Source organism: Arabidopsis thaliana, assembly GCF_000001735.4.
Source record: "Arabidopsis thaliana chromosome 1 sequence".
NCBI classification, from domain to species: domain Eukaryota; kingdom Viridiplantae; phylum Streptophyta; class Magnoliopsida; order Brassicales; family Brassicaceae; genus Arabidopsis; species Arabidopsis thaliana.
Window position 1 is genome coordinate 2,866,620 of NC_003070.9, and position 21,667 is coordinate 2,888,286.

Genomic DNA, 21,667 nt, shown 5'->3' on the forward strand with positions numbered 1-21,667 from the left:
ATCTTTAGATAACGGTAGAACATGTGGCATGTGTTTATTGTTTATTTTTATTTTATTTTGAGAACAAAATAGTTACATTGTTTGGTTATATATAAAAAAAAAACAGACCAAAAAGACAAAACCAAAGCTTAAACAAAAAAAGAAAAGAAAAACTTAATTAGACCGGTTAACACTAAACTGGTTTATGTAAAACGGATTCATAAATGTATCTAGACATTCACTTACATAAAATTCATCACAAAATTTCACCCAATTACGGTTTTGATTCGGTATAGGGACCACCTTCAAAATTACCCAATAAATAAAGAGTGGATAACAACTAGCATAAAATAATCAAAGCATCCACTAAGACACAAAACACAATTTCATAAAGATGATGATGAATCACATAACTTTAAATAAATATTCTTTCAAAAAGGCAAAACTTTTAAATAAATATCATTCGCCTGTCGGCCAAGAAAAAAAAAAAGTAAACAAAAATAAATATCATACGTATTGACAACAAAAAATTCATACGCCAGTCCAATTACAAATTACACAATATTTAAAAATTTAAATAAGGAAAACAGAAGAAGATACAATTTCAAATTAAAAAACAAAATACGTGTATATAAAATTGAATAAAACCCCAACAGAAACGTGACACAAAAGAAAAGATTGGGGAAGCTGACCTCTGCCTTTCCTCCTCCATTAATCAAGGAATATAAATCAGCTTTAAACTCAGTCCTCTTATGGAAGACAAAAAAGCAAATATTTATTCGTAAATATAACTTCAGAACCCTTTCAACAAAACTCTCTCTGTTCTTTCTCCGTGGAGAAGTTAAAGATGACGATGTCGGAGAACTCAAGAAACTTGGAAGCTGGTTTGCTACTGAGGAAGAACCAAAACGACATCAACGAATGTCGTATCACTGCTGTTGTACTTTTCAGTACTTTCGTTTCTGTTTGTGGCTCTTTCTGCTTCGGTTGTGCGGTTAGTCATCAAATCACTCATCTTTTTTTTAAAACAATTTCTCTGTTTGTTTTGCTCTGTGATTTGAAAGTTTGGGGTTGGATTTTACAGGCAGGTTATTCATCAGTTGCTCAAACAGGGATCATAAATGATTTAGGTCTCTCTGTTGCACAAGTAAGAAGCAACCCTCTCTCTTTTCTTGAATCTTTACTCAAAAAGTGCTAGTTTTGCTTAAATTACTCTGTTTTTTTGTTTTTGTTTACTACTTCAGTACTCCATGTTTGGTTCAATCATGACTTTTGGAGGAATGATTGGTGCCATCTTCAGCGGGAAAGTTGCAGATCTCATGGGTCGAAAAGGGGTAAATTTCCTGACAATTTGAAATTCATACAAACATATGTTTCAAGATCATGTACTGATGAATTTTTCTCTTAAACAGACTATGTGGTTTGCTCAAATTTTCTGCATCTTCGGTTGGGTTGCAGTAGCATTAGCAAAAGACTCCATGTGGCTTGATATTGGAAGACTATCCACAGGATTTGCAGTTGGTTTATTAAGCTATGTGGTAATAATTCTTTTACTTTCTTTTTTTCCATTTATTTTGTGTATTATATACTTATTTATTTTTACTGACTTTGTGTTAACTCTGTTGCCTTCAGATACCAGTTTACATTGCAGAAATAACACCAAAACATGTTCGAGGAGCGTTTGTATTTGCTAATCAGGTAAACTAAAGAATAATTAGAGAATAAATTCTTATAACCATAAAATAAAAAAGATATATATTATACTAATGTTCTTAAAATTTGTTCAAATGTCGTTACAGCTGATGCAGAGTTGTGGATTGTCTTTATTCTACGTCATTGGAAATTTTGTTCATTGGCGTAACTTGGCCTTAATCGGTAAGCTTCTTCCTAATCCTTTTTTTCTTTCTAGCAGGTTAGTTATGAAATTTTCATCAAGAAGTGATTTAAGTTTATCGGTTTCTGTCTCTCAGGTCTCATTCCATGTGCGTTGCAAGTTGTGACTTTGTTCTTTATTCCAGAGTCCCCTAGACTACTGGTACGTTTAGCCCTTTTTAAGTTTTGATCTTTTTTAAAAAAAGTGTGAAGTAAAACTCAATATGGTTTACAATGGTGTATAGGGAAAATGGGGACATGAAAAAGAATGTAGAGCTTCATTGCAAAGTCTTCGCGGAGATGATGCAGATATCTCTGAAGAAGCCAACACTATCAAAGTATTGCAACTTTTCACACATCTCTCTGTTTTTAAATTGTGTTGTTTTCAATAAAACATGACTAATGAACAAATCATTGGAAATGTCAACTATAGGAAACCATGATCTTGTTTGATGAAGGACCAAAATCGCGGGTTATGGATTTGTTTCAGAGAAGATATGCTCCATCTGTTGTTGTAAGTTTATTCTCAAACGTTTTGTGACAAAAAAAGTTGATTTTCTCTTGTACCGTTATACTTACTCTCTGAAGTTTGTGACATTTTGTTCAGATTGGTGTGGGACTAATGCTTCTACAACAACTCTCTGGAAGCTCAGGACTTATGTACTATGTCGGTAGCGTATTTGATAAAGGAGGTAAATAGATAAACAAACTCTGTTTCGCATGTTACGATAATTTACTGTCTTCATTTGGGAGTAACAAATATTTTCTTACTAATGGCAGGGTTTCCAAGCAGCATTGGCTCAATGATTCTTGCAGTGATCATGGTATGTCTTTGTACGTAGTTTCATTTATTCGTGAAAAATCTTGCCAAGAAGTACACTTATGCTCATGTGTTCTGCTTTTGTAGATACCAAAAGCTCTATTGGGTCTGATTTTGGTTGAGAAAATGGGACGAAGACCACTTCTATTGGTAAGATTTTGCTATCTGATCTTTTGGTCAAATATCAAATGAAGCAACAAAATTTAGCATATATCTTTTAACAGATGAATGATCTTTATTTACAGGCCTCTACCGGTGGAATGTGCTTTTTCAGCTTGCTCCTCAGTTTTTCCTTCTGCTTTCGGGTAATTAACATTAACGATTCGCTTTCTAACCAAAGATATATACAAACTTTTTTTGCTGCTGTTTATTGGAGATTCTTACCAGTTATACTAAAATTTTTCTACTTTTGTTCTTGGACAGTCATATGGCATGCTTGATGAGCTCACTCCGATTTTCACATGTATCGGTGTAGTGGTACGTTTAAAGTCATTTCTTAGACATAATAAACAAGCAACTTAAAGTATAGCTCTTGTATAACTTGATCTGAATTTGACATCATATTACAGGGTTTCATCTCTTCATTTGCCGTAGGCATGGGAGGCTTACCATGGATCATCATGTCTGAGGTAAACAAACATGAACATTAACATTAACTCCTCAAAAACCGACATATATATATTTTTTCCAGCTCTAAAAAATGTTACATTTTTTATTTTGCAGATATTCCCAATGAATGTTAAAGTTTCTGCTGGGACTCTGGTTACCTTAGCCAACTGGTCCTTTGGTTGGATTGTTGCTTTCGCCTACAACTTCATGCTAGAGTGGAACGCATCAGGTATAAATACATACTACTATATAATATACTATAGAGTCATTAAACTCTCAAAAAAAAATTAGATCTTTAATCTGATTTAATTTTTGAAATATATTAATCTGTTTCAGGAACGTTCTTGATCTTCTTTACTATATGTGGTGCGGGTATAGTCTTTATTTATGCGATGGTACCCGAAACTAAAGGAAGAACATTGGAAGATATACAAGCTTCTCTTACAGATTTTCTACAATGAGATCAAGTTTGACTTGTTTAAAGTTATTCATTTTTTCTTAGATTACAATTGGGGGGAGGTTTATAGTTTTTTGTTGTAATTGTTACCTCATTTGATGTGCAATTGAGAAAGAGATCACTTGAACATAAGGTTTAGATATCTCTCTGTCTCAGTAAATTAGCCCAATGTATGTATAGTATAGTCCCAGTTTTACACCCAAAAAAAAGAAATATAAAATTGAACTTTAAGGTATTGGCTTTTTGCTTTCATTGTATATTTAACATTTTTTTTTTTTACTTTTACTAGTTGCTAATGCTATTAATCAATCTACCAGTTCTCTGAAACCTGTAGACCCACAGTTTCTACTTTCGGACTTATTTGTTCTGTATGTGTTCCACATTTCCGGCCTCATTCCTAAAAGTTGAATTGATTTGTGAGATATTTCCTTTTCAAAAATCATTGTTCTTTTTTATATTTTCTCGATAGCATAGGGTTTTCAGATACGGATAGTGATAGGGCAACAAATAAAACTAGGTTAATTCTTATCCTCTCTAAAAGTTAGTAAAGAATAAAGACAATTTATTTCCTTTTAAGGTTCCGAAAATGAGGTTTTCTAATTCTCTCCCTAGACGTAATTAAGCTATCGCTGTGCCAACCAGATTTGTGGTAGGTTACGTGCATCTGTTGATCTATTTGCATACATCATAAAGATCAATCCTTTAATTGTTTAACCACCTTTCTGATATTTCAATTATCTTGACTTTTTTTTTCTTTGTTCGTTAAAACTATTGAATTTTTAGTCATTTAGTAAATATATTGCAAGTGCTATCCATAAAGATGTTCTTTAAATCTGATTGCGAACTAAAATATCTTAGTTGACAACTTGCACGTATCAGACATGATTTGTGGAATCACTTTAGTATTTTTCATTAATCAGAAAGGAACAAAGAGATCATGTGGAAATGCTCTCATGATTTACGTTTTCTCTTTTTTTTTTTTTTTTTTTTCCTTACTTTCGTCGATTTACTTCTATTTTAAAATTGGAAAGTGATTCTAGAAATCGCTAATCGACTACACAATGTCGGACGGTCCTAATCGTTGATTGGTCTATGCTTCTTTTCATATGTAAATATTTCGTGGATGATAAAAATAAGGGATTAAGTAAAAACCTTAACTCCATTATTTTATTTTTCTTACATTCCACTATGTTACTTACGTTCCATTTTTAGGAGAAGTTTGAAGAATAACCCAAGTTAAATGCGATTTCATACGAACTAACAAAACTAGTTCATTGAGATAAAATTCAATTGATGATGAAAATCAAACTAAAAAAAACGAAGCTAAGACTGAAGCATAAAAGAGGGTTTTTCAATGTAAATATAATTATTTTTGTTTGTAATTGTCTACAATATGAACTATACAAATTTTAATTAGAGTAAGTGAAAAATAAATAAATTAGAGTAAGTGATACATCAAGGATATTAAGTTATTAACACGATGACAAAAAAAAAAAAAAAAAAGTTATTTACACAAACCATTGATTAGGTATTCAATGATGGGCCTATAAATGTTGGGGCTGGGAAGTCCAAATCTTTTTAGACGTTGGTAAGAAAATGAGGCAAACCCGAACTTTGATTTTGGGATATGAAATTGTTTTATATTCTTGCAGAGTTGTGACAGAAAGGTCCAAAACAAACTTTGTTCAATGACTTGATTTCTATTGGGCCGGCAATGTTTTCAATACTCAAGAGCCTTTTAATATTCTTAAAATAGTTTTTTTTTTTTTTTTTCTATTTTGCAAACGGCAGATGACATTTTGTAATTTTCGTATTTGTTTCTCAAAATTTTGTATGGACCTAGTTAAATCTTGAAAAATAATATAACATAATCAAAGTTATTATTTTTCACATACAAGATACATGTAAAGTATAACCACTAAAAGCAATAGGTTTTGACTTCATATAAATGAGTGAAATAGCTAGAAGGAACCGCATGTAAACGGACTGAGTCTGTACAAACCATGCTTCAGATTTCATCCAGTAATTAAATCCTTACATCAGGAAATCAATCAGAAGAAACATTTAGGTATCTCATGATTTGCTTAACTTTCTTAGATTAATGTTTCTGCCCTTAGTAGCAATAAAGTAATCTAGGACAAAAAGGTGTGGGTCTCATTTTTCTCTTTTACAGACAAGTGATGAAAAAGACATGTATAATCTTTCATGCCGCTATACCATGAACCTTCCGTTCGACTTCTTCACTCTACTGTTTATTGCATTTCTGACCAGTAGAACAGATAATCCATGTATAGAACAGTTTTGCAAATATAAATTACTGGTTAGATATATATACGTATAGTCAAATATGGCGGGATATTAATCACTTTAATATTCATTTAGATACTAATAAATGGATCAACTTCATAGGTGTGGATCCTTGGATGCACATGCATGGAGAATAGTCAAATTCAAATATATCAATTCAGAAAAACGAAGGGTGGTCGACCAAGAGCGACTTTTCAAACCATCAAATAATTGATAAGGACGATAAATTTTATTTCTTTCAAGTTAATATAATACATATATAAATAAACATATCAATTTATATTTGGCTCGAAAATAGTCATATTTAATTTTAAATAAAATAATTGAAGATAACAACTATACACACATATATTCGTAAACGTAAAAGCAAAGATGATTACTATCTAATTTATCTATGATAAAAAATCAGATCCATAATCAAGTTGACTGTGCATGGGTGACTGGATCTAAATTTCTAAACAAGACAAACCTAAGATTAAAATAAAGACGTTTTGATTATTGAGCCGTTTTATCATATATATATACGCGGGACGACCTATTCTAAATCTCTAATAATATTTAATAAAATGCTACTTGTGTTTCTACACAAAATAATAAGCGAACACAGTTTGATTTGCCCAAGCGTCCAAGACCACGACCAAGTCCACTGAATATTAAAAATTGAGCGAAAAACAAGATTTAGAAAAGTTTTTATGATTTTGTTCAAAAAAACAAAAAAAATATGACGTGTAAATTATAAAATATCAAAGTGTCCAGAGACCAGTTGACAAAAACATCCAATCCTCAAGTTGCATAAGTTCGAGCTGCTCAGAAACTTCGAAGTTCCTCACAACTCTTCTTTACCCACTTTTCTTATATCTGCTTTCCAAAACAGAGAAACCCCAAGAAAAGAAAAAGAAAAAAGAAAAGAGAAGAAAGAAGCAGGAGGAGACTTTTTGGAATGGAGAGACAAAAGAGCATGGAAAAAGGGTTACTCAGGAAGAGCTTAAGCATACGTGAGAGAAAGTTCCCTAACGAAGACGCTTTCTTAGAATCCGGTTTATCGAGGAAGTCTCCGCGAGAGGTCAAGAAACCTCAAAACGACGATGGTGAATGTCGTGTTACCGCCTCTGTTTTCCTCAGCACCTTTGTTGCCGTATCAGGCTCCTTCTGTACCGGTTGTGGCGTGAGTCTTCTTCTTTTCTTGATTCAATCTCGGTTCATACCAACCGATTTTCAATATCTTCCGAGTTTCGGTTTGACTCTGAATTTGAAGGTGAATTTACTGAACCGGCTTAATTTCTCGGTTTTGTAGGTTGGTTTTTCATCGGGTGCACAAGCAGGGATTACCAAAGATTTATCTCTCTCCGTTGCAGAAGTATGTAATCAATAATCTTTAGTTACTTCAACATGTAATTACTTCTATATTGACCGTATTTAATTGATTTTACAGTACTCAATGTTCGGGTCGATCTTGACATTAGGAGGCTTGATCGGTGCAGTATTCAGCGGTAAAGTCGCTGATGTCTTGGGAAGAAAACGGGTAAGAAGATTAATACAAGTTTCGGTTTATGATTTTTGTGAACCAAACCCAAATGCTGTCTCATGGTTTGGTTTGACTCGAACCGGTTTTTACTTTAACCATTTTTCCCACTTTTTCTGAAACAGACGATGTTGTTTTGCGAATTCTTCTGTATCACAGGCTGGCTTTGTGTAGCATTGGCTCAGGTTTTTTGTCTAAACTACTTGTCGTTTGTCCTTTTGCTGACTTGTCACAATTTATTTATATTATCCTTTTATTAATTTCTGTGTTTTCTTAAAAAAATATTTTTATTTTAATATTTTGAAGAATGCAATGTGGCTGGACTGTGGAAGATTGTTACTTGGAATCGGCGTTGGTATATTTAGCTACGTGGTAATTCCTCTTTTTCCAAATTCATTCTCATCACACAAATTTCTGTACTAAAATAAGAGAATTACTGATAAAAAGTTGTGTTTCATGTAGATTCCGGTGTATATAGCCGAAATTGCACCTAAACATGTCCGAGGATCGTTTGTGTTCGCCAATCAGGTACGTAAATTTCTATTTAATTTACTTTACTGTTATTTTTAAAACACATGTATTAAATTTTCGTTATATAACATGCTTTTTTTTTTGTTAAAATGTGAACAGTTGATGCAAAATTGCGGAATTTCACTCTTCTTCATCATTGGCAATTTTATTCCATGGAGACTACTAACAGTAGTCGGTATGATTCTGTTTAGAGATTGTAATCTAAAATATATTTTTTTAAATGATAGATGTAATGTAATTCGAACCGGTCAATTTAACATGATGTTTGTATGTTTGCAGGATTGGTGCCATGTGTGTTCCACGTCTTTTGTTTATTTTTCATCCCCGAATCTCCAAGATGGCTGGTAAGTTTTTATTTATTTAAATATTTGCAAATATAGTATTGGTTTCTATGATTATAACCAATCAAAAGCCGGTAAATATTTTGAAACTTGGTTCAAGCATTTGTAAATATTTGTTGGTGCTTCTTCATATATACTGTTATATATGACAGGCGAAGTTAGGTCGTGATAAAGAATGCCGATCTTCGTTGCAACGCCTTAGGGGATCTGACGTCGATATTTCTCGTGAAGCAAACACAATTAGAGTATGCAAAATTTAGTGTTCATTTTAATATATTCTATCTATTATTTACTAATGTTGGGTTTTCAATATTTATTGTTTTTTTTTTTGAAAAAATTGATTTCTTTTTTTTTCAGGATACCATTGACATGACAGAAAACGGTGGTGAAACTAAGATGTCTGAATTGTTTCAGAGACGATACGCATATCCGTTAATTGTAAGTATTTTGAACTAATGCAAACAATTATATTGAATAGCGGTTGTGTTAAAACAAATATGATTGTTCAATTGCTTTCGAATTAGTTTTTAAACATGAAAACATTTTAAATAATTCTTACATATATATTTGTATTCAGATCGGAGTTGGTTTAATGTTTTTGCAACAATTGTGTGGGAGCTCCGGTGTTACCTATTATGCTAGTAGCCTCTTCAACAAAGGAGGTATTTTAATTGATAATATGAATATTTCATCTTTCAGTTCAATCCAATAAATATTTTGAGTTCAATCCATTTAAAAAATTTAACTTATAATTTTTTATTTTCAGGATTTCCAAGTGCTATTGGCACATCCGTAATAGCCACAATTATGGTAAATTTTCAATAATAAGAAGAAAAATATACTTTAAATTCACTAAAGAAATTCCAATATGAAAATTGAAAAAAATTATTTGACTATGTTTAGGTTCCAAAAGCAATGCTGGCAACAGTCCTAGTCGATAAAATGGGGAGGAGAACGCTCCTAATGGTTAGATTATAATATTTTTATTCAATCAATTGTATTATTAGTTATGACTTTCTTCATGAGACTAAAGACAAGCTAATTTTTATATAAATTTAAACAGGCTTCTTGTTCTGCAATGGGTTTGAGTGCTTTGCTCTTAAGTGTTTCTTACGGTTTCCAGGTAATTTTAATTCTACATATACACATGCGTACGTATATTGAAACAGGATTTAATGTGAATAAAATTTCTTAACAACATTGTTAATATAAATATGTACCTTTTTCTAGCTAATTATCTCTTCAAAATTTTGTTAAATGTTATGCAGTCGTTTGGCATTCTTCCAGAACTCACTCCCATCTTCACTTGCATCGGCGTCTTGGGTCACATTGTGTCATTTGCCATGGGAATGGGAGGACTACCATGGATTATAATGGCTGAGGTATACCAACATTAATATTTCATGTTTTTATTAAGATATTTGTCTAAGAAATGTTACTAACGATGTGTGAACTATATATGACCAAAATTTATAGCATAGTGGGGTTAGTTAGACCCAAGTTTCAACCAGAAATGTGAATTTGGAGCTATATACAAAAACAGCAACAACAGAATCTAATAAAATTTTATTTTGCTTGCAGATATTTCCGATGAATGTGAAAGTGTCAGCTGGGACCTTAGTTACTGTAACCAATTGGTTATTTGGTTGGATTATCACATACACTTTCAATTTTATGCTAGAATGGAATGCATCAGGTAAATACCTAGAATATAAACATGTTATTATAATTCTCATTATTACTATTATGATTCTGTTATTGGATAATTGATTGTGTTATATTGTTTACTTTTTAAAGGAATGTTCCTCATCTTCTCAATGGTCTCCGCCAGTTCGATCGTATTTATATACTTTTTGGTACCTGAGACAAAAGGCCGATCACTTGAAGAAATACAAGCACTGCTCAACAACTCTGTGCAATAATATCATTTTTCTTTTTCTTTTTGGGTAAATGATCATATATATAAGTCGATTGTTGTTATTTGGTGTGAGTTTGAATGTGATCCGTGTGCGTATCAAATTTTGGATGGGAAATTTGAAACAGTAAAAATTTGTATATTCCTCGTTTGGGAAAAATGTATGTTTTGGTTAGTTATATGCAAAAATGTTGTTGAAGAAGTTTATACATAAAAAGTTAAATACAAAAAGATGGTAAGAAAACAATTGCAATTTCATGTTTAGAGGACTCTCCTATAGTTTAAGGTGAGAAAAAAATCACTAGATTTGATTGATAATATGAAAGTCAGTGATTTTGCGTTTTAAAACGTGATTCTGCATGTAAAATCGTAAGGAAAGGTTAGTTGTGTCTTTCGTAAACATGATTCTACAAGAAAAGCATTTTAATAAACAAATTAAAGAATCATAAATTTCATTTAGCTTTTTTTCATTAAACCAAGTTCCACATACAAATACAACTTGCCAACCATAAAGTGAAAGGAGTTTTATTTAGCTAGCCTAAAACCCATTTTCTCATTTTGCATAATGTGAAATAGAGTGGGATCTTAAACAGAGTCGTCTCTTGAGAACGTGGTCTCGTATGGTAGGCTCTCAATTTTGACAAGACATAATAATCATCGATCTCTCCACTATAAAATCAAATTTACTTTACACGACAAAGAGAAAAAGAGAGAGAGAAAGATGGTGAATGAGAAGAAGATGCTCCCAAAACGCATCATACTAATGCGTCACGGTGAGTCAGCCGGTAACATCGACGCAGGGGCTTACGCGACCACACCCGATCACAAGATCCCTCTAACGGAAGAAGGAAGAGCGCAAGCGCGTGAGGCCGGGAAGAAAATGAGAGCCCTCATATCAACCCAAAGCGGCGGTGCGTGTGGAGAGAATTGGCGCGTGTACTTCTACGTGTCGCCTTACGAGAGAACGAGGACGACTTTGAGGGAAGTAGGAAAAGGATTCTCGAGGAAGCGCGTGATAGGAGTGAGGGAAGAGTGTAGGATCAGAGAACAAGATTTTGGGAATTTTCAAGTGGAAGAGAGGATGAGAGTTGTGAAGGAGACGAGGGAACGTTTCGGTAGATTTTTCTATCGTTTTCCCGAAGGTGAATCCGCCGCCGACGTCTACGATCGTGTTTCTAGTAAGTTCATTATTTTATTATAGTAGACATGAATACGATTATTGATATGGATACTTGCATTAAAATAACATCGTTGAATTATATAACCTTTTTAATATAAGAAAACTAGTGAAATTCAAATTATAAGTTTTATATTGGTCAAGTCTACTTTCAGGACTTTTGACATGAGAAAAGAAGACGTATAGTTTGATTGGTTTTCGAATTTGTTGATTTTTTTGGGGAAGTATTCCACGTATAATAAACTAAGTATTAAGAAAAATCATTTTACGGAACCAAAATTGTGCAACTGGTGAAAGTTGTAGATGTAGACTAATTTAGATAGAATTAGTTTGTAGAATCTTAGGCTGTATCTTTAAATAAAATTACTGTAGGGACATTCAACATTTTATATTTCACAAAAAAAAAAGAAGTTTTTATTTTTGATCAGTGTTCAACTTATCTAGTAACACTAGTATATGTAAAGTGAGATCAATGTCCAAATTTTCATTTATTAAGAAATTTCATGGATGTTAAATCATGGATGTTATATAACATCGATCGATCAATGTCTCACCTAATTTCAAAGGTTTTCTGGAGTCTATGTGGAGAGACGTGGACATGAACAGGCATCAAGTGGATCCATCAAGTGAACTAAACCTAGTGATTGTGTCCCACGGACTGACATCTCGAGTGTTTCTAACAAAATGGTTCAAGTGGACGGTGGCAGAGTTCGAGCGGTTGAATAACTTTGGGAACTGCGAGTTCAGAGTGATGGAGTTGGGTGCGAGCGGAGAGTACACTTTCGCGATACACCACAGTGAAGAAGAGATGTTGGATTGGGGCATGTCTAAAGATATGATTGATGATCAAAAGGATCGTGTTGATGGGTGTCGTGTAACAACATCAAACGATTCTTGTTCATTGCATCTCAATGAGTATTTTGATTTGTTAGATGTCACTGATGATGAAGAATGACCACTAAATTTATATCGCTATACTTTGTTTTGCGTATTGAAAGTTTATAATATTTATTTCATTTGTTTGTTGGTTTTGTTAAATACCGAGTTTGTTATCCAAGATCGAATTGAAATTCACATTTGGATATCGGTTTATTCTGGTTTACCCATTGGTGTATAAATTTATTAAAATTTAAGATGATATGGTAAACAAAAAGGGCGTTTGGTCTAGTGGTATGATTCTCGCTTAGGGTGCGAGAGGTCCCGAGTTCAATTCTCGGAACGCCCCTTTATAAACGTTATTATTTTTAAAAATTCTGAGCAGATTAGCGTAAATGACGTATCTTTGTCTTGAAAATGAGGAAATGATTACAAAGGAATTCGTGTAAACATTATTAAATTACCAAGTTTATGAAAATCAATGACTAATTGACTTATTTTGGTTCACATTGAAAAAAAGAAACTTTTTTATTTTTAACATGGGACAATCAGATCTCTCAGCGATACTCAAATCAGATGCTATAACAGTATCAGCGAATCAGATGCTGAAATCTCTAAAACTAAAAACTTGGTTTGGCTGTTGTTAGATTTTGAAACCTGAATCTGAATGGCATGGAATTGATTTCTTCTTCAACAATTGGAAACTCAGCTCTGTGTTTAACCCTAATCTCCATTCTCATCTTCTTCTTCCTCACTACAACCACCATTCCCACTTTCCCGGATCATCCTCTTCGTTCTCTTCTCGATGACTCCCAAATCACTACGAACAGTAGCTCAATCGTTAATCCCAAATCCTCTTGTGTCTCCTCTAGATCCCACGATAATGGCGGCGTCATCAACTATTTCTCCCTCCATTACTGTATCTTCAACGAAAACCTATTCTTCTCGATCCCAATATTGTCTCTTCTCATTCTTCTTCACTTTTACATACTCATTAAAACCGCTCAGACTCATTTCTCCACCGTCACTACAAAGCTCGCCGATCGTCTCAATCTCTCTCCAAGCATGGCTGCTGTGACTCTTTTAGCCTTAGGTAATGGCGCACCTGATGTCTTTGCCTCTGTTGCCGCCTTGCGTGGTGGTCAGTATCGAACCGGATTCGGAGCTATCTTATCCGCTGGAACTTTCGTCTCTGCCTTTGTAGTTGGGTTCGTTGCGATCTATGCAGCGCCGTTTCCGGTGGATGCTGCGTCATTTGTCAGAGATGTGCTTTTTTATTTGATTGCTGCTTTGTTCTTGTTCTATGTGTACTTGAGTGGTGAGATATTTGTGTGGCAAGCTATAGGGTTCGTTGGGTTTTATATATTCTTCGTTGGTTTCGTCTTCTGGATGGATTTTGGTACCAATGTTGAGAAAGGGAAAAGTATCAGTGAGGAAGAGAAGGATTTGTTGAGACTTCAGGATTGTGAGATTGCCGCAGGTTCTCTTGGGAGTTATAAAGCAGAGAAAGAACATCAATTTTCAGGAATTTTTCGGCTTTATGGAACGGTAAATTCTTCTTCACTCATCTTTGAGCTTTGTTTATCGATCATAATGCTGGAATTTTATGGTAGTATCATATTCAGCTACCAATTGTGAACTCCGATATTGTTTAGTTTAGATTATGCGTTTAAAGGTTTTAATTTGCTTCCTGTTTTCTTCTTAGTGTACTCTAAGGTTATGATAAGTCTCTGTGTTAGTCTAGTGAATGAGCATTTTCACTTGCTTAGGCGTTTTCAACTGGATTGTAGCTGTGTTGACAGCTCAGGAGCAATCGTTAGATCGGTTAGCTAGAGAGCTAACATGTTAGAAAGAAGTTGGGCAAAATGAGTTTGAGAGAATTTCGTAGGGTTTAGGATTGGGAACTGGTCAAGACTCGTTAATCAAGTCTCTCTATGATATGTATTCCTTTGGTGAATTCGACTCTAAAGGAGTTTACCTGTTTGGATCTTATCCAGGTTACTATATTTTTTCTGTTAGACTGCATTTAAGTTTGAAATAAGTTTAGTGAAGGTTGTCTGATTCTGCTTTTGCTGCTGTGATTGCAGATCTCGAGGATGTGGGAAACTCCTGTATCAGTTCTTTTGAACCTTACCATCCCAAAACCTTCTCCTTCGGAATGGTCTAGGTTTTATCGCTCTGCCAACATTGTTTTCTGCCCTTTTGCCCTTTTATACACTTGCAACTCTTTTGTACAACTAAACCACCCAATTTCATTCCTCTTTCCAAACACCCATCTCCCGCTTTGGCTTGTTGTCCTCTTCATGACGTCTTCCCTAGCGTTCCTCCACTTCACAGTAGAAAAACAACCACCAAAAACCGAGCAACTGCCGGTCATTGTTGTAGCTTTCATAATGAGTGTTTTCTGGATATCAACAATTGCTGGTGAGCTCCTTAACTGCTTGGCTGCGCTTGGAACCCTCCTTAAACTGCCTCCGGCGCTCCTTGGCCTAACCGTTCTTGCTTGGGGAAACTCGGTTGGTGACCTAGTTGCTGACGTGGCAGTTGCAAAGGCAGGTAGACCAGCAATGGCTATGGCCGGTTGTTTTGCAGGTCCAATGTTTAACATGCTTGTTGGACTTGGATCGGCCTTGGTGATGCAAACAGCTAATGTATATCCAGACGCTTACAAACTTGGATTCCATGTAGGTATTGTGATAGCTTTCGTCTTCTTGTTGCTTAGTCTAATGGGATCTCTGTTGGTAATAACCTGGTCTAGATTCCGAGTTCCGAGATTCTGGGGGATCTGTCTTGTTGGACTGTATGTTGCTTTCACATTTGTTAGTTTGATCATCGCCAGCGTTTCAACCTGATCATATGCGTGAAGTCTGCACATTGAATAATCTAGGGTCAACCAGGGTTCATTGTTTAGGAATTTTTGTTGTCTAGAAGGGAATTGCCAAAATTTTGAGCTCAGCTGATGGCCACCGCCAGACCAGTAATCTTCGAATCCCACAAAAAGTTCTTGTGATCGTCCGAGCCAGATTAGTAAAGTTTGGTAGATAGGTGATGGTAAAATATATGTGCTTTGGGAGAAGATTTTGACTCCCCCATCTGGTTTACTTTTCCATTGATTGTACTGGTCTTGTTTTTTTGGGTCTGTTATATATGTATAAACCACACATTTGTATTCTTTTGATATTAATGAGAAATACTTCATTGATCCTAGAATGTGTATTAGAGCAGAACAAAATGTTGATTCTGGTTCTTTTTTATGTGATTTGATTCTCTGTGAATGCCAAATATGTTGTGATACAACAAAACTACTTGTGAAATTTGAACCTCCAAAGAAGATAATTAAAGGTTGCCAATTAAATCCTAAGAAGATAATAAAAATGAATTAATTAATGTAAGAGATAAAACAAATCATGATCTGACAAGAGCAGAAGAATCTTGACATAAGCCCAATGGTTGACACGACACCCAGCTTTTAAAGCTCTTTCCACTTACTTCCCCTTGTCTTTCTAAATTCCTCCTCATTGTTAAAGTCGAAAAAAGGGTAAAGCAGCAAAACCCTAATAAAATCACAACAAATTAACACAAAAAAACCAGATCTTAAAACTCTCTCTACCCACCAAGAGGATCAACCAGTCTCTTCCCCTTCAGATTCTCCTTTCCACAGGTCACTCTCGTTTGCAGATTCTTTTTTTCAATTTGACTTGTTCTTACTTATATATTGTGGAATTCACATGATAAAATAATATGCTTGGTGTTGTAGGAACAATTCTAGTTGTTCTGTGTTAGCAGATTCTTTGTTCTGTCTATTTTGAAGGAAATTAAAGGCAATCCCTTTCGATATTTTCCTGTTTTCCTTATCAAATTTATGGGTTGGAATAAGTAGGTTGATGTATTGTCTTTTAATTCGAAGCTCAATTTTCATACTTATTGCTGTTTAGATCTTCAAGGTTAATCTAGAATTACAGATTAGACCATATATAAAGTAAATTCAGCAGATTCTTATTTATGTAAATTGTTTGTTAGCAACCTTATCTCCTTCACATTTCTTTAAAATTCTGGTCAGATGTTTCTTAAGAGCTTAGAATGAATCCCAAAGTTCTGTTTTTTTATTCTGGTAGTGAATGGATCAACAAGACCATGGACAGTCTGGAGCTATGAACTATGGCACAAACCCATACCAAACCAACCCGATGAGCACCACTGCTGCTACTGTAGCAGGAGGTGCGGCACAACCAGGCCAGCTGGCGTTCCACCAGATCCATCAGCAGCAGCAGCAGCAACAGCTGGCACAGCAGCTTCAAGCATTTTGGGAGAACCAATTCAAAGAGATTGAGAAGACTACCGATTTCAAGAACCACAGCCTTCCCCTTGCGAGAATCAAGAAAATCATGAAAGCGGATGAAGATGTCCGTATGATCTCGGCTGAGGCGCCTGTCGTGTTTGCAAGGGCCTGTGAGATGTTCATCCTGGAGCTGACACTCAGGTCGTGGAACCACACTGAGGAGAATAAGAGGCGGACGTTGCAGAAGAACGATATTGCTGCTGCTGTGACTAGAACCGATATTTTTGATTTCCTTGTGGATATTGTTCCCCGGGAGGATCTCCGAGATGAAGTCTTGGGAAGTATTCCGAGGGGCACTGTCCCGGAAGCTGCTGCTGCTGGTTACCCGTATGGATACTTGCCTGCAGGAACTGCTCCAATAGGAAATCCGGGAATGGTTATGGGTAATCCCGGTGGTGCGTATCCACCTAATCCTTATATGGGTCAACCAATGTGGCAACAACAGGCACCTGACCAACCTGACCAGGAAAATTAGCAAGAAACTGTGAGTCTTCCAGCTTCTTTTAGGCCTACCTTGTAGTCTTGGGGTTTTGTTTCTGTTTTCGAATAATGGTAACCTTTGTATAACTTATTTCAGTATCGTCTCAGTTTGGTACTATGTCAGTTTTGGTATTCTTATCTTATTGAAGTAAAAATGTGATAGTGTATTCGCTTTTCTCCCTGCAGCGTTCTAGTCTCGTCCAGGTGAAAGGAGGGAGACCTTAGACAAGAAAATGAAAAGAACATATCAGAATTGTCAAATTGGGTGTTGTAGAAGAATCTAAAGTGTTTATGTCTATCGATCCTTTTCTAAACGAGAAATTTAGGGATGAACCAGAAAGAAGAATGTATAAACTGTAAGAAACAAGTGTGCTTTTGACAAAAGTTTTTTTATTTGAATGTTAATTTCTGTGTCTTTATCACACATATTAAGTTATTATCCACAAAATGTATCTCATTGGATATTTAAAACAAAAGGACAATAATATTAAGGAAAAGACAAAATAGAAAATGACTTGGCCACTGTAGCCGCGTTAATAATGTGATAGCTTTTATCTACAAGAAGCGTTACTTGGTCGTCATCTACCTTCTCAGAAAGGGAGCTGCATCAATGGCGACCAATAATGATTTTGGAGCTTTCATTGAGAAAGTTACAATCTCTCCAACTTCTACTTCCTCGTCGCCTCCTTCTCTACAGGGTCTTACTTTCGCCATTAAAGACATGTAAGATATCCAACTACTTACAGAGTTTCTTCTATACTTTCTTGTCAATCAATTTTTGAGCTTATTGCTTGGTTTGATCAGTTTTGATGTGGAAGGACGCGTTACCGGTTTTGGTAACCCGGATTGGTTAAGGACACACTCGGCAGCTACTTCTACAGCTCCAGTAGTTTCATCTCTCTTAGAAGCTGGTGCCACAGCTTTGGGTATTACCATTATGGATGAAATGGCTTACAGGTTCAATTTCACATCTTTTCTGGTTTAGGAGTTCATGTTTTAAGAAACAGGATATGTCATAACAGAGGCTAGAACTAAAATATGACTAGGTTTGTTACGTTTTTTCTGAGCATGTTCTTACTTAATATGCAGTATAAACGGAGAAAATGCGCATTATGGGACTCCGAGAAACCCGATTGCTTTCGATAGAGTGCCTGGGGGATCATCGAGTGGCTCAGCCGTAGCTGTAGCTGCTCGTCTTGTGGATTTTTCTATTGGTGAGCTGAAGAAAAATTGCCAAAAGTTGTAACCATACTACTGATCATAAAGTATTTTTCTTCCCTGTCTAATTGGTTTTTGATCAATCAGGAACTGATACCGGAGGGAGTGTACGAGTTCCAGCATCTTACTGTGGGATTTTCGGTTTCCGGCCATCCCACGGTGCAGTTTCCACTGTCGGACTTACTCCAATGGCTCAGAGCTTCGACACAGTTGGTAACGAAAACTAAAATCCGAGATGTTAATGGTTAAACTGAATCTTGATATTGATGGATCCAACATTGTCTTTAGGATGGTTTGCTCGGGACACAGCCACTTTGAAACGTGTAGGTTGCGTTCTCCTGCAGCAGCATCACTTGAACCCCATCGAACCATCTCAACTGATTATCGCGGATGACTGCTTCAAGCTGTGTAGTGTACCGCATGATCTCTTGGTGCAGCCTCTGGTTGGATCCGTGGAAAAATCGTTTGGAGGTAAAAAGCATCACAAGAACTTGTTGTCAGAGATTATTCCTTGATGATTTTGTTACTTAATGATTTTGTTCTGTATCAAGGCAACACTGTAGTAAAGAAGGTGAATCTTGGAGAGTACATTGGACAGAATGTTCCAAGCCTTAAACATTTCATGACAAGTGACGATGTCACTACACAACAAGAGTTCTGCATTCCGTCTCTCATGGCCCTATCGAGTTCAATGAGATTGTTACAAAGGTACAACATTTTTCTCATTTTACATTCTATCGATTTCTAATATATTACATAGGCATAACCAAAGTTTAGACATGAATTCAAGATAAACCACGGTGCATGGATCTCGTCGGTGAAGCCAGAGTTTGGTCCTGGAATATCAGAACGAATTGAGGAAGCTATCAGAACATCCGACGAGAAGATCGACCATTGCCGGTCCGTGAAATCTGAACTGATAACGGCTCTTTCAACTTTGCTCGGGGTACAACTAACTTATTCCTTTTTCTCCAAATTTCAGTTTGAAACACTTACCAGTAGACCGGTTTTATGTAAATCATACCAAATTTTGTAGGAGAAGGGTGTGTTGGTGATTCCAACGGTACCAGGTCCTCCACCGCATCTCCAAGCTAATGTGGCTGCACTTGAATCTTTCCGCAGCAGAGCCTTCAGCTTGTTGTCGATCGCAGGCGTTTCTGGATTCTGTCAGGTAATAACAACATCAATCTTCCTTCTTGTGGAGTCTGTTAAGAACTGGTCTGATCTTCCGGTGTTTTTTTCCCATGATAGGTGAGCATACCATTGGGGCTACACGAAAATCTTCCGGTTTCGGTATCATTGGTAGCTAAGTATGGCTCAGACGGTTTTCTTCTGAGTCTTGTGGATTCCCTTGCTGCATTTATTTGATTGACATGTCATAAACTTAATGCACTTTGAGCATATCTATTTTGCTTTCTGTTTATTATGTCATCGTAGCATATCTGAATGGTTTTCTTGTCCCAAACCCAACAATGTATTAAATAAATTGTTGTATATGTTGGACAATTGTACTATTTGTCTTTTAGCGAAGTATTAATGACAACTTAATATTAACTAGATTTCTTGTTCTTAATAGTGATTTTTAAAGTTCAAAATATTAATGTCAATAATAATAGGAGTTATTGTAAAAACTAAAGAAATATTAGATGTCAAAGAGGTCTTGTGAAAAGATAATTTTTATAATATAATAGAGTTTATGTTTCTTAGATATTATAATATTAATGACAACTTAATATTAACTAGATTTCTTGTTATTAATAGTGATTTTGAAAGTTCAAATATTAATGTCAAAAATAATAGGAGTTATTGTAAAAACTAAAGAAATATTAGATGTCAAAGAGGTCTTGTGAAAGATAATTTTTTATAATATTAATAGAGTTTATGTTTCTTAGATATTATAATAGTTTTAGCTTTAAATATGTAGGAATACTTCTTCAAAAAGGACTAAAAATAAGGTTATTGTAAATATAATTATAGCATAGTAAGAATATATGATTAAAAAAAAAAAATTTGTAAATTTACTTTTAAAACAAAAAGTTGTAAATTTAGAAAATTAATTGCTAACTTACAATATATATCTATATTTGCTAAATTTAGAGAGTTGTATTTAATAAAATTAATATTGTTCAGATAAACATAAACTGAACATAATTTTGACCAAGAACTGTATATAAAATATATGCATTGAACTCTTCAAACTTCTCAATATTTCATTTTTCTAAACCATTCTTAGTTATATCTAGAAGAAACTCAAAAACTTAGTAAAATGGATCCGAATATGATGATAGTAAAAACCCTATCAGAGACCGATTGTTCTCATGATAATAAATTGATTTTACCAAGAGATAAGGTTGAGAACATAGTAAGAAGCACGGGAGTTCCAGTACCTCGAATGGGTATTCAAGTAGAAATTCTAGACAATACCAATTCCTATTGGGTAAATCTTAGACAAAGCCAAAGAGGTTATTTTATCGGACGTGGGTGGGGAGAACTTAGAGATGCAAGAAATCTTAAAGCAGGCGATGTCATCAAGTTATATTGGCAAAATACCAAATTTATATTTTCTATGTAATTTTATTTTATTTCTTTTACCGGGAATGTTATCTTACATTCAATTCAATTTCTTAATAAATCTATTTAACTAATCTTTTGTCTAATAATTATATCTTGGATGGTTTTATATGTTTCATACAAAAAAGTTGCATTTCAATTTGTCATCTAAATTATGGATATTTTGTTAGATTTTTTGTTTTGGATCGATACAATTGTTAGTCAAAATAAATTATGTTTTGACAAAATAAAATAACTCTCATGTTATATATAATAGATTGTGACCTGCGTCTTAACACTAACTCAAATACTTACCATTGACGATTATGTTAACACATATATGTATACTATAAATTCTTTATGTTTCATTTTATATATTGTTTAGAGTTTCAGCACATAGATTAATAAATCATTTAATTTGTTGTTTTTCCTATTTCAAATTATGTTTGATCTACTTAAAAAAATTATCCAACGAAAAAACAAACAGCAGAATTTCAAGAGTCAAAAACTATAAAATAGTAATAATTTTTATGATAAAATTTGAAAGCAATTTTTGTTTGCTTCTACAACTTTTATAACTTTTATAATAATTAACCCAATAATCAGCTTGTATGGGCCATACCTGATCATCACCTTATAGCGATTGATATAGATTTATCAACCGACTAATTAAC

At 34.6% G+C, this 21,667-nt stretch overlaps 7 protein-coding genes and 1 non-coding gene across 14 annotated transcripts; all 8 read left to right on the top strand.

The window, feature by feature from the left end:
* The first annotated feature begins 583 nt into the window (after positions 1-583).
* ESL1 (ERD (early response to dehydration) six-like 1) lies at positions 584-4,126 on the top strand. 3 transcript variants are annotated; one of them, NM_100764.4, is made up of 17 exons: positions 584-973; positions 1,064-1,126; positions 1,224-1,313; positions 1,392-1,517; positions 1,612-1,677; positions 1,779-1,854; positions 1,950-2,014; positions 2,097-2,189; positions 2,285-2,365; positions 2,459-2,543; positions 2,632-2,675; positions 2,759-2,821; positions 2,917-2,976; positions 3,095-3,148; positions 3,241-3,300; positions 3,395-3,509; positions 3,617-4,126. In NM_100764.4, exons 1-17 carry the CDS (start codon positions 827-829, stop codon positions 3,739-3,741), a joined length of 1,413 nt encoding a protein of 470 aa, NP_563829.1. In that variant the 5' UTR covers positions 584-826; the 3' UTR covers positions 3,742-4,126. The 3 variants fall into 3 exon arrangements, with proteins under 3 accessions (NP_563829.1, NP_849618.1, NP_001031005.1); NM_179287.2 differs by having other exon boundaries at positions 640-973; positions 2,896-2,976; positions 3,617-4,037; NM_001035928.1 differs by lacking the exon at positions 3,617-4,126 and having other exon boundaries at positions 652-973; positions 3,395-3,611.
* Positions 4,127-6,680: 2,554 nt separating this feature from the next.
* ERD6 (Major facilitator superfamily protein) lies at positions 6,681-10,651 on the top strand. Of its 2 annotated transcripts, NM_001035929.1 has the most exons (18): positions 6,846-7,209; positions 7,339-7,401; positions 7,477-7,566; positions 7,692-7,751; positions 7,873-7,938; positions 8,029-8,094; positions 8,197-8,272; positions 8,377-8,441; positions 8,591-8,683; positions 8,796-8,876; positions 9,016-9,100; positions 9,205-9,248; positions 9,342-9,404; positions 9,502-9,561; positions 9,707-9,820; positions 10,020-10,134; positions 10,236-10,555; positions 10,645-10,651. In NM_001035929.1, exons 1-17 carry the CDS (start codon positions 6,985-6,987, stop codon positions 10,358-10,360), a joined length of 1,491 nt encoding a protein of 496 aa, NP_001031006.1. In that variant the 5' UTR covers positions 6,846-6,984; the 3' UTR covers positions 10,361-10,555; positions 10,645-10,651. The 2 variants fall into 2 exon arrangements, with proteins under 2 accessions (NP_563830.1, NP_001031006.1); NM_100765.5 differs by lacking the exon at positions 10,645-10,651 and having other exon boundaries at positions 6,681-7,209; positions 10,236-10,642.
* A 159-nt stretch (positions 10,652-10,810) lies between these two features.
* AT1G08940 (Phosphoglycerate mutase family protein) lies at positions 10,811-12,550 on the top strand. Its single transcript, NM_100766.3, has 2 exons — positions 10,811-11,531; positions 12,097-12,550. The coding sequence occupies exons 1-2, from the start codon at positions 11,075-11,077 to the stop codon at positions 12,483-12,485; spliced, it is 846 nt and encodes a 281-aa protein (NP_172369.1). The 5' UTR covers positions 10,811-11,074; the 3' UTR covers positions 12,486-12,550.
* Positions 12,551-12,683: 133 nt separating this feature from the next.
* Positions 12,684-12,755, top strand: AT1G08950. Its single transcript has one exon. It is a non-coding gene; the product is annotated as a tRNA-Pro (tRNA).
* A 131-nt stretch (positions 12,756-12,886) lies between these two features.
* CAX11 (cation exchanger 11) lies at positions 12,887-15,615 on the top strand. Its single transcript, NM_100767.6, has 2 exons — positions 12,887-13,954; positions 14,494-15,615. The coding sequence occupies exons 1-2, from the start codon at positions 13,079-13,081 to the stop codon at positions 15,256-15,258; spliced, it is 1,641 nt and encodes a 546-aa protein (NP_172370.3). The 5' UTR covers positions 12,887-13,078; the 3' UTR covers positions 15,259-15,615.
* Positions 15,616-15,871: 256 nt separating this feature from the next.
* Positions 15,872-17,723, top strand: NF-YC9 (nuclear factor Y, subunit C9). Of its 4 annotated transcripts, none has more exons than NM_179288.3 (3): positions 15,872-16,067; positions 16,522-17,229; positions 17,412-17,723. In NM_179288.3, the coding sequence occupies exon 2, from the start codon at positions 16,525-16,527 to the stop codon at positions 17,218-17,220; it is 696 nt and encodes a 231-aa protein (NP_849619.1). In that variant the 5' UTR covers positions 15,872-16,067; positions 16,522-16,524; the 3' UTR covers positions 17,221-17,229; positions 17,412-17,723. The 4 variants fall into 4 exon arrangements, with proteins under 4 accessions (NP_849619.1, NP_172371.1, NP_973796.1 ...); NM_202067.2 differs by having other exon boundaries at positions 15,905-16,067; positions 16,522-17,297; positions 17,412-17,648; NM_100768.4 differs by having other exon boundaries at positions 15,878-16,067; positions 16,522-17,434.
* An 8-nt stretch (positions 17,724-17,731) lies between these two features.
* Positions 17,732-20,002, top strand: AMI1 (amidase 1). Its single transcript, NM_100769.4, has 9 exons — positions 17,732-17,948; positions 18,030-18,182; positions 18,315-18,439; positions 18,531-18,656; positions 18,732-18,914; positions 18,995-19,151; positions 19,221-19,389; positions 19,480-19,614; positions 19,695-20,002. The coding sequence occupies exons 1-9, from the start codon at positions 17,836-17,838 to the stop codon at positions 19,809-19,811; spliced, it is 1,278 nt and encodes a 425-aa protein (NP_563831.1). The 5' UTR covers positions 17,732-17,835; the 3' UTR covers positions 19,812-20,002.
* Positions 20,003-20,625: 623 nt separating this feature from the next.
* Positions 20,626-21,087, top strand: AT1G08985 (AP2/B3-like transcriptional factor family protein). The gene has a single exon (NM_179289.2). It carries the CDS (start codon positions 20,710-20,712, stop codon positions 21,013-21,015), a length of 306 nt encoding a protein of 101 aa, NP_849620.1. The 5' UTR covers positions 20,626-20,709; the 3' UTR covers positions 21,016-21,087.
* The last annotated feature ends 580 nt before the right edge of the window (positions 21,088-21,667 follow it).

Excerpts from the sequence above, each read along its gene's own strand:
- ESL1 (NM_179287.2), top strand. The coding sequence starts at position 827 with ATGACGATGTCGGAGAACTCAAGAAACTTGGAAGCTGGTTTGCTACTG. Across the intron at positions 1,678-1,778 it reads CGTTTGTATTTGCTAATCAG|CTGATGCAGAGTTGTGGATT; the intron begins GTAAACTAAAGA and ends ATGTCGTTACAG. Across the intron at positions 1,855-1,949 it reads GCGTAACTTGGCCTTAATCG|GTCTCATTCCATGTGCGTTG; the intron begins GTAAGCTTCTTC and ends TCTGTCTCTCAG.
- ERD6 (NM_100765.5), top strand. The coding sequence starts at position 6,985 with ATGGAGAGACAAAAGAGCATGGAAAAAGGGTTACTCAGGAAGAGCTTA. Across the intron at positions 7,567-7,691 it reads ATGTCTTGGGAAGAAAACGG|ACGATGTTGTTTTGCGAATT; the intron begins GTAAGAAGATTA and ends TTTCTGAAACAG. Across the intron at positions 8,273-8,376 it reads GAGACTACTAACAGTAGTCG|GATTGGTGCCATGTGTGTTC; the intron begins GTATGATTCTGT and ends GTATGTTTGCAG.
- AT1G08940 (NM_100766.3), top strand. The coding sequence starts at position 11,075 with ATGGTGAATGAGAAGAAGATGCTCCCAAAACGCATCATACTAATGCGT. Across the intron at positions 11,532-12,096 it reads CGTCTACGATCGTGTTTCTA|GTTTTCTGGAGTCTATGTGG; the intron begins GTAAGTTCATTA and ends CTAATTTCAAAG.
- CAX11 (NM_100767.6), top strand. The coding sequence starts at position 13,079 with ATGGAATTGATTTCTTCTTCAACAATTGGAAACTCAGCTCTGTGTTTA. Across the intron at positions 13,955-14,493 it reads TTTTTCGGCTTTATGGAACG|ATCTCGAGGATGTGGGAAAC; the intron begins GTAAATTCTTCT and ends CTGTGATTGCAG.
- NF-YC9 (NM_179288.3), top strand. The coding sequence starts at position 16,525 with ATGGATCAACAAGACCATGGACAGTCTGGAGCTATGAACTATGGCACA.
- AMI1 (NM_100769.4), top strand. The coding sequence starts at position 17,836 with ATGGCGACCAATAATGATTTTGGAGCTTTCATTGAGAAAGTTACAATC. Across the intron at positions 18,915-18,994 it reads CGTGGAAAAATCGTTTGGAG|GCAACACTGTAGTAAAGAAG; the intron begins GTAAAAAGCATC and ends TTCTGTATCAAG. Across the intron at positions 19,152-19,220 it reads TCAATGAGATTGTTACAAAG|ACATGAATTCAAGATAAACC; the intron begins GTACAACATTTT and ends ACCAAAGTTTAG.
- AT1G08985 (NM_179289.2), top strand. The coding sequence starts at position 20,710 with ATGGATCCGAATATGATGATAGTAAAAACCCTATCAGAGACCGATTGT.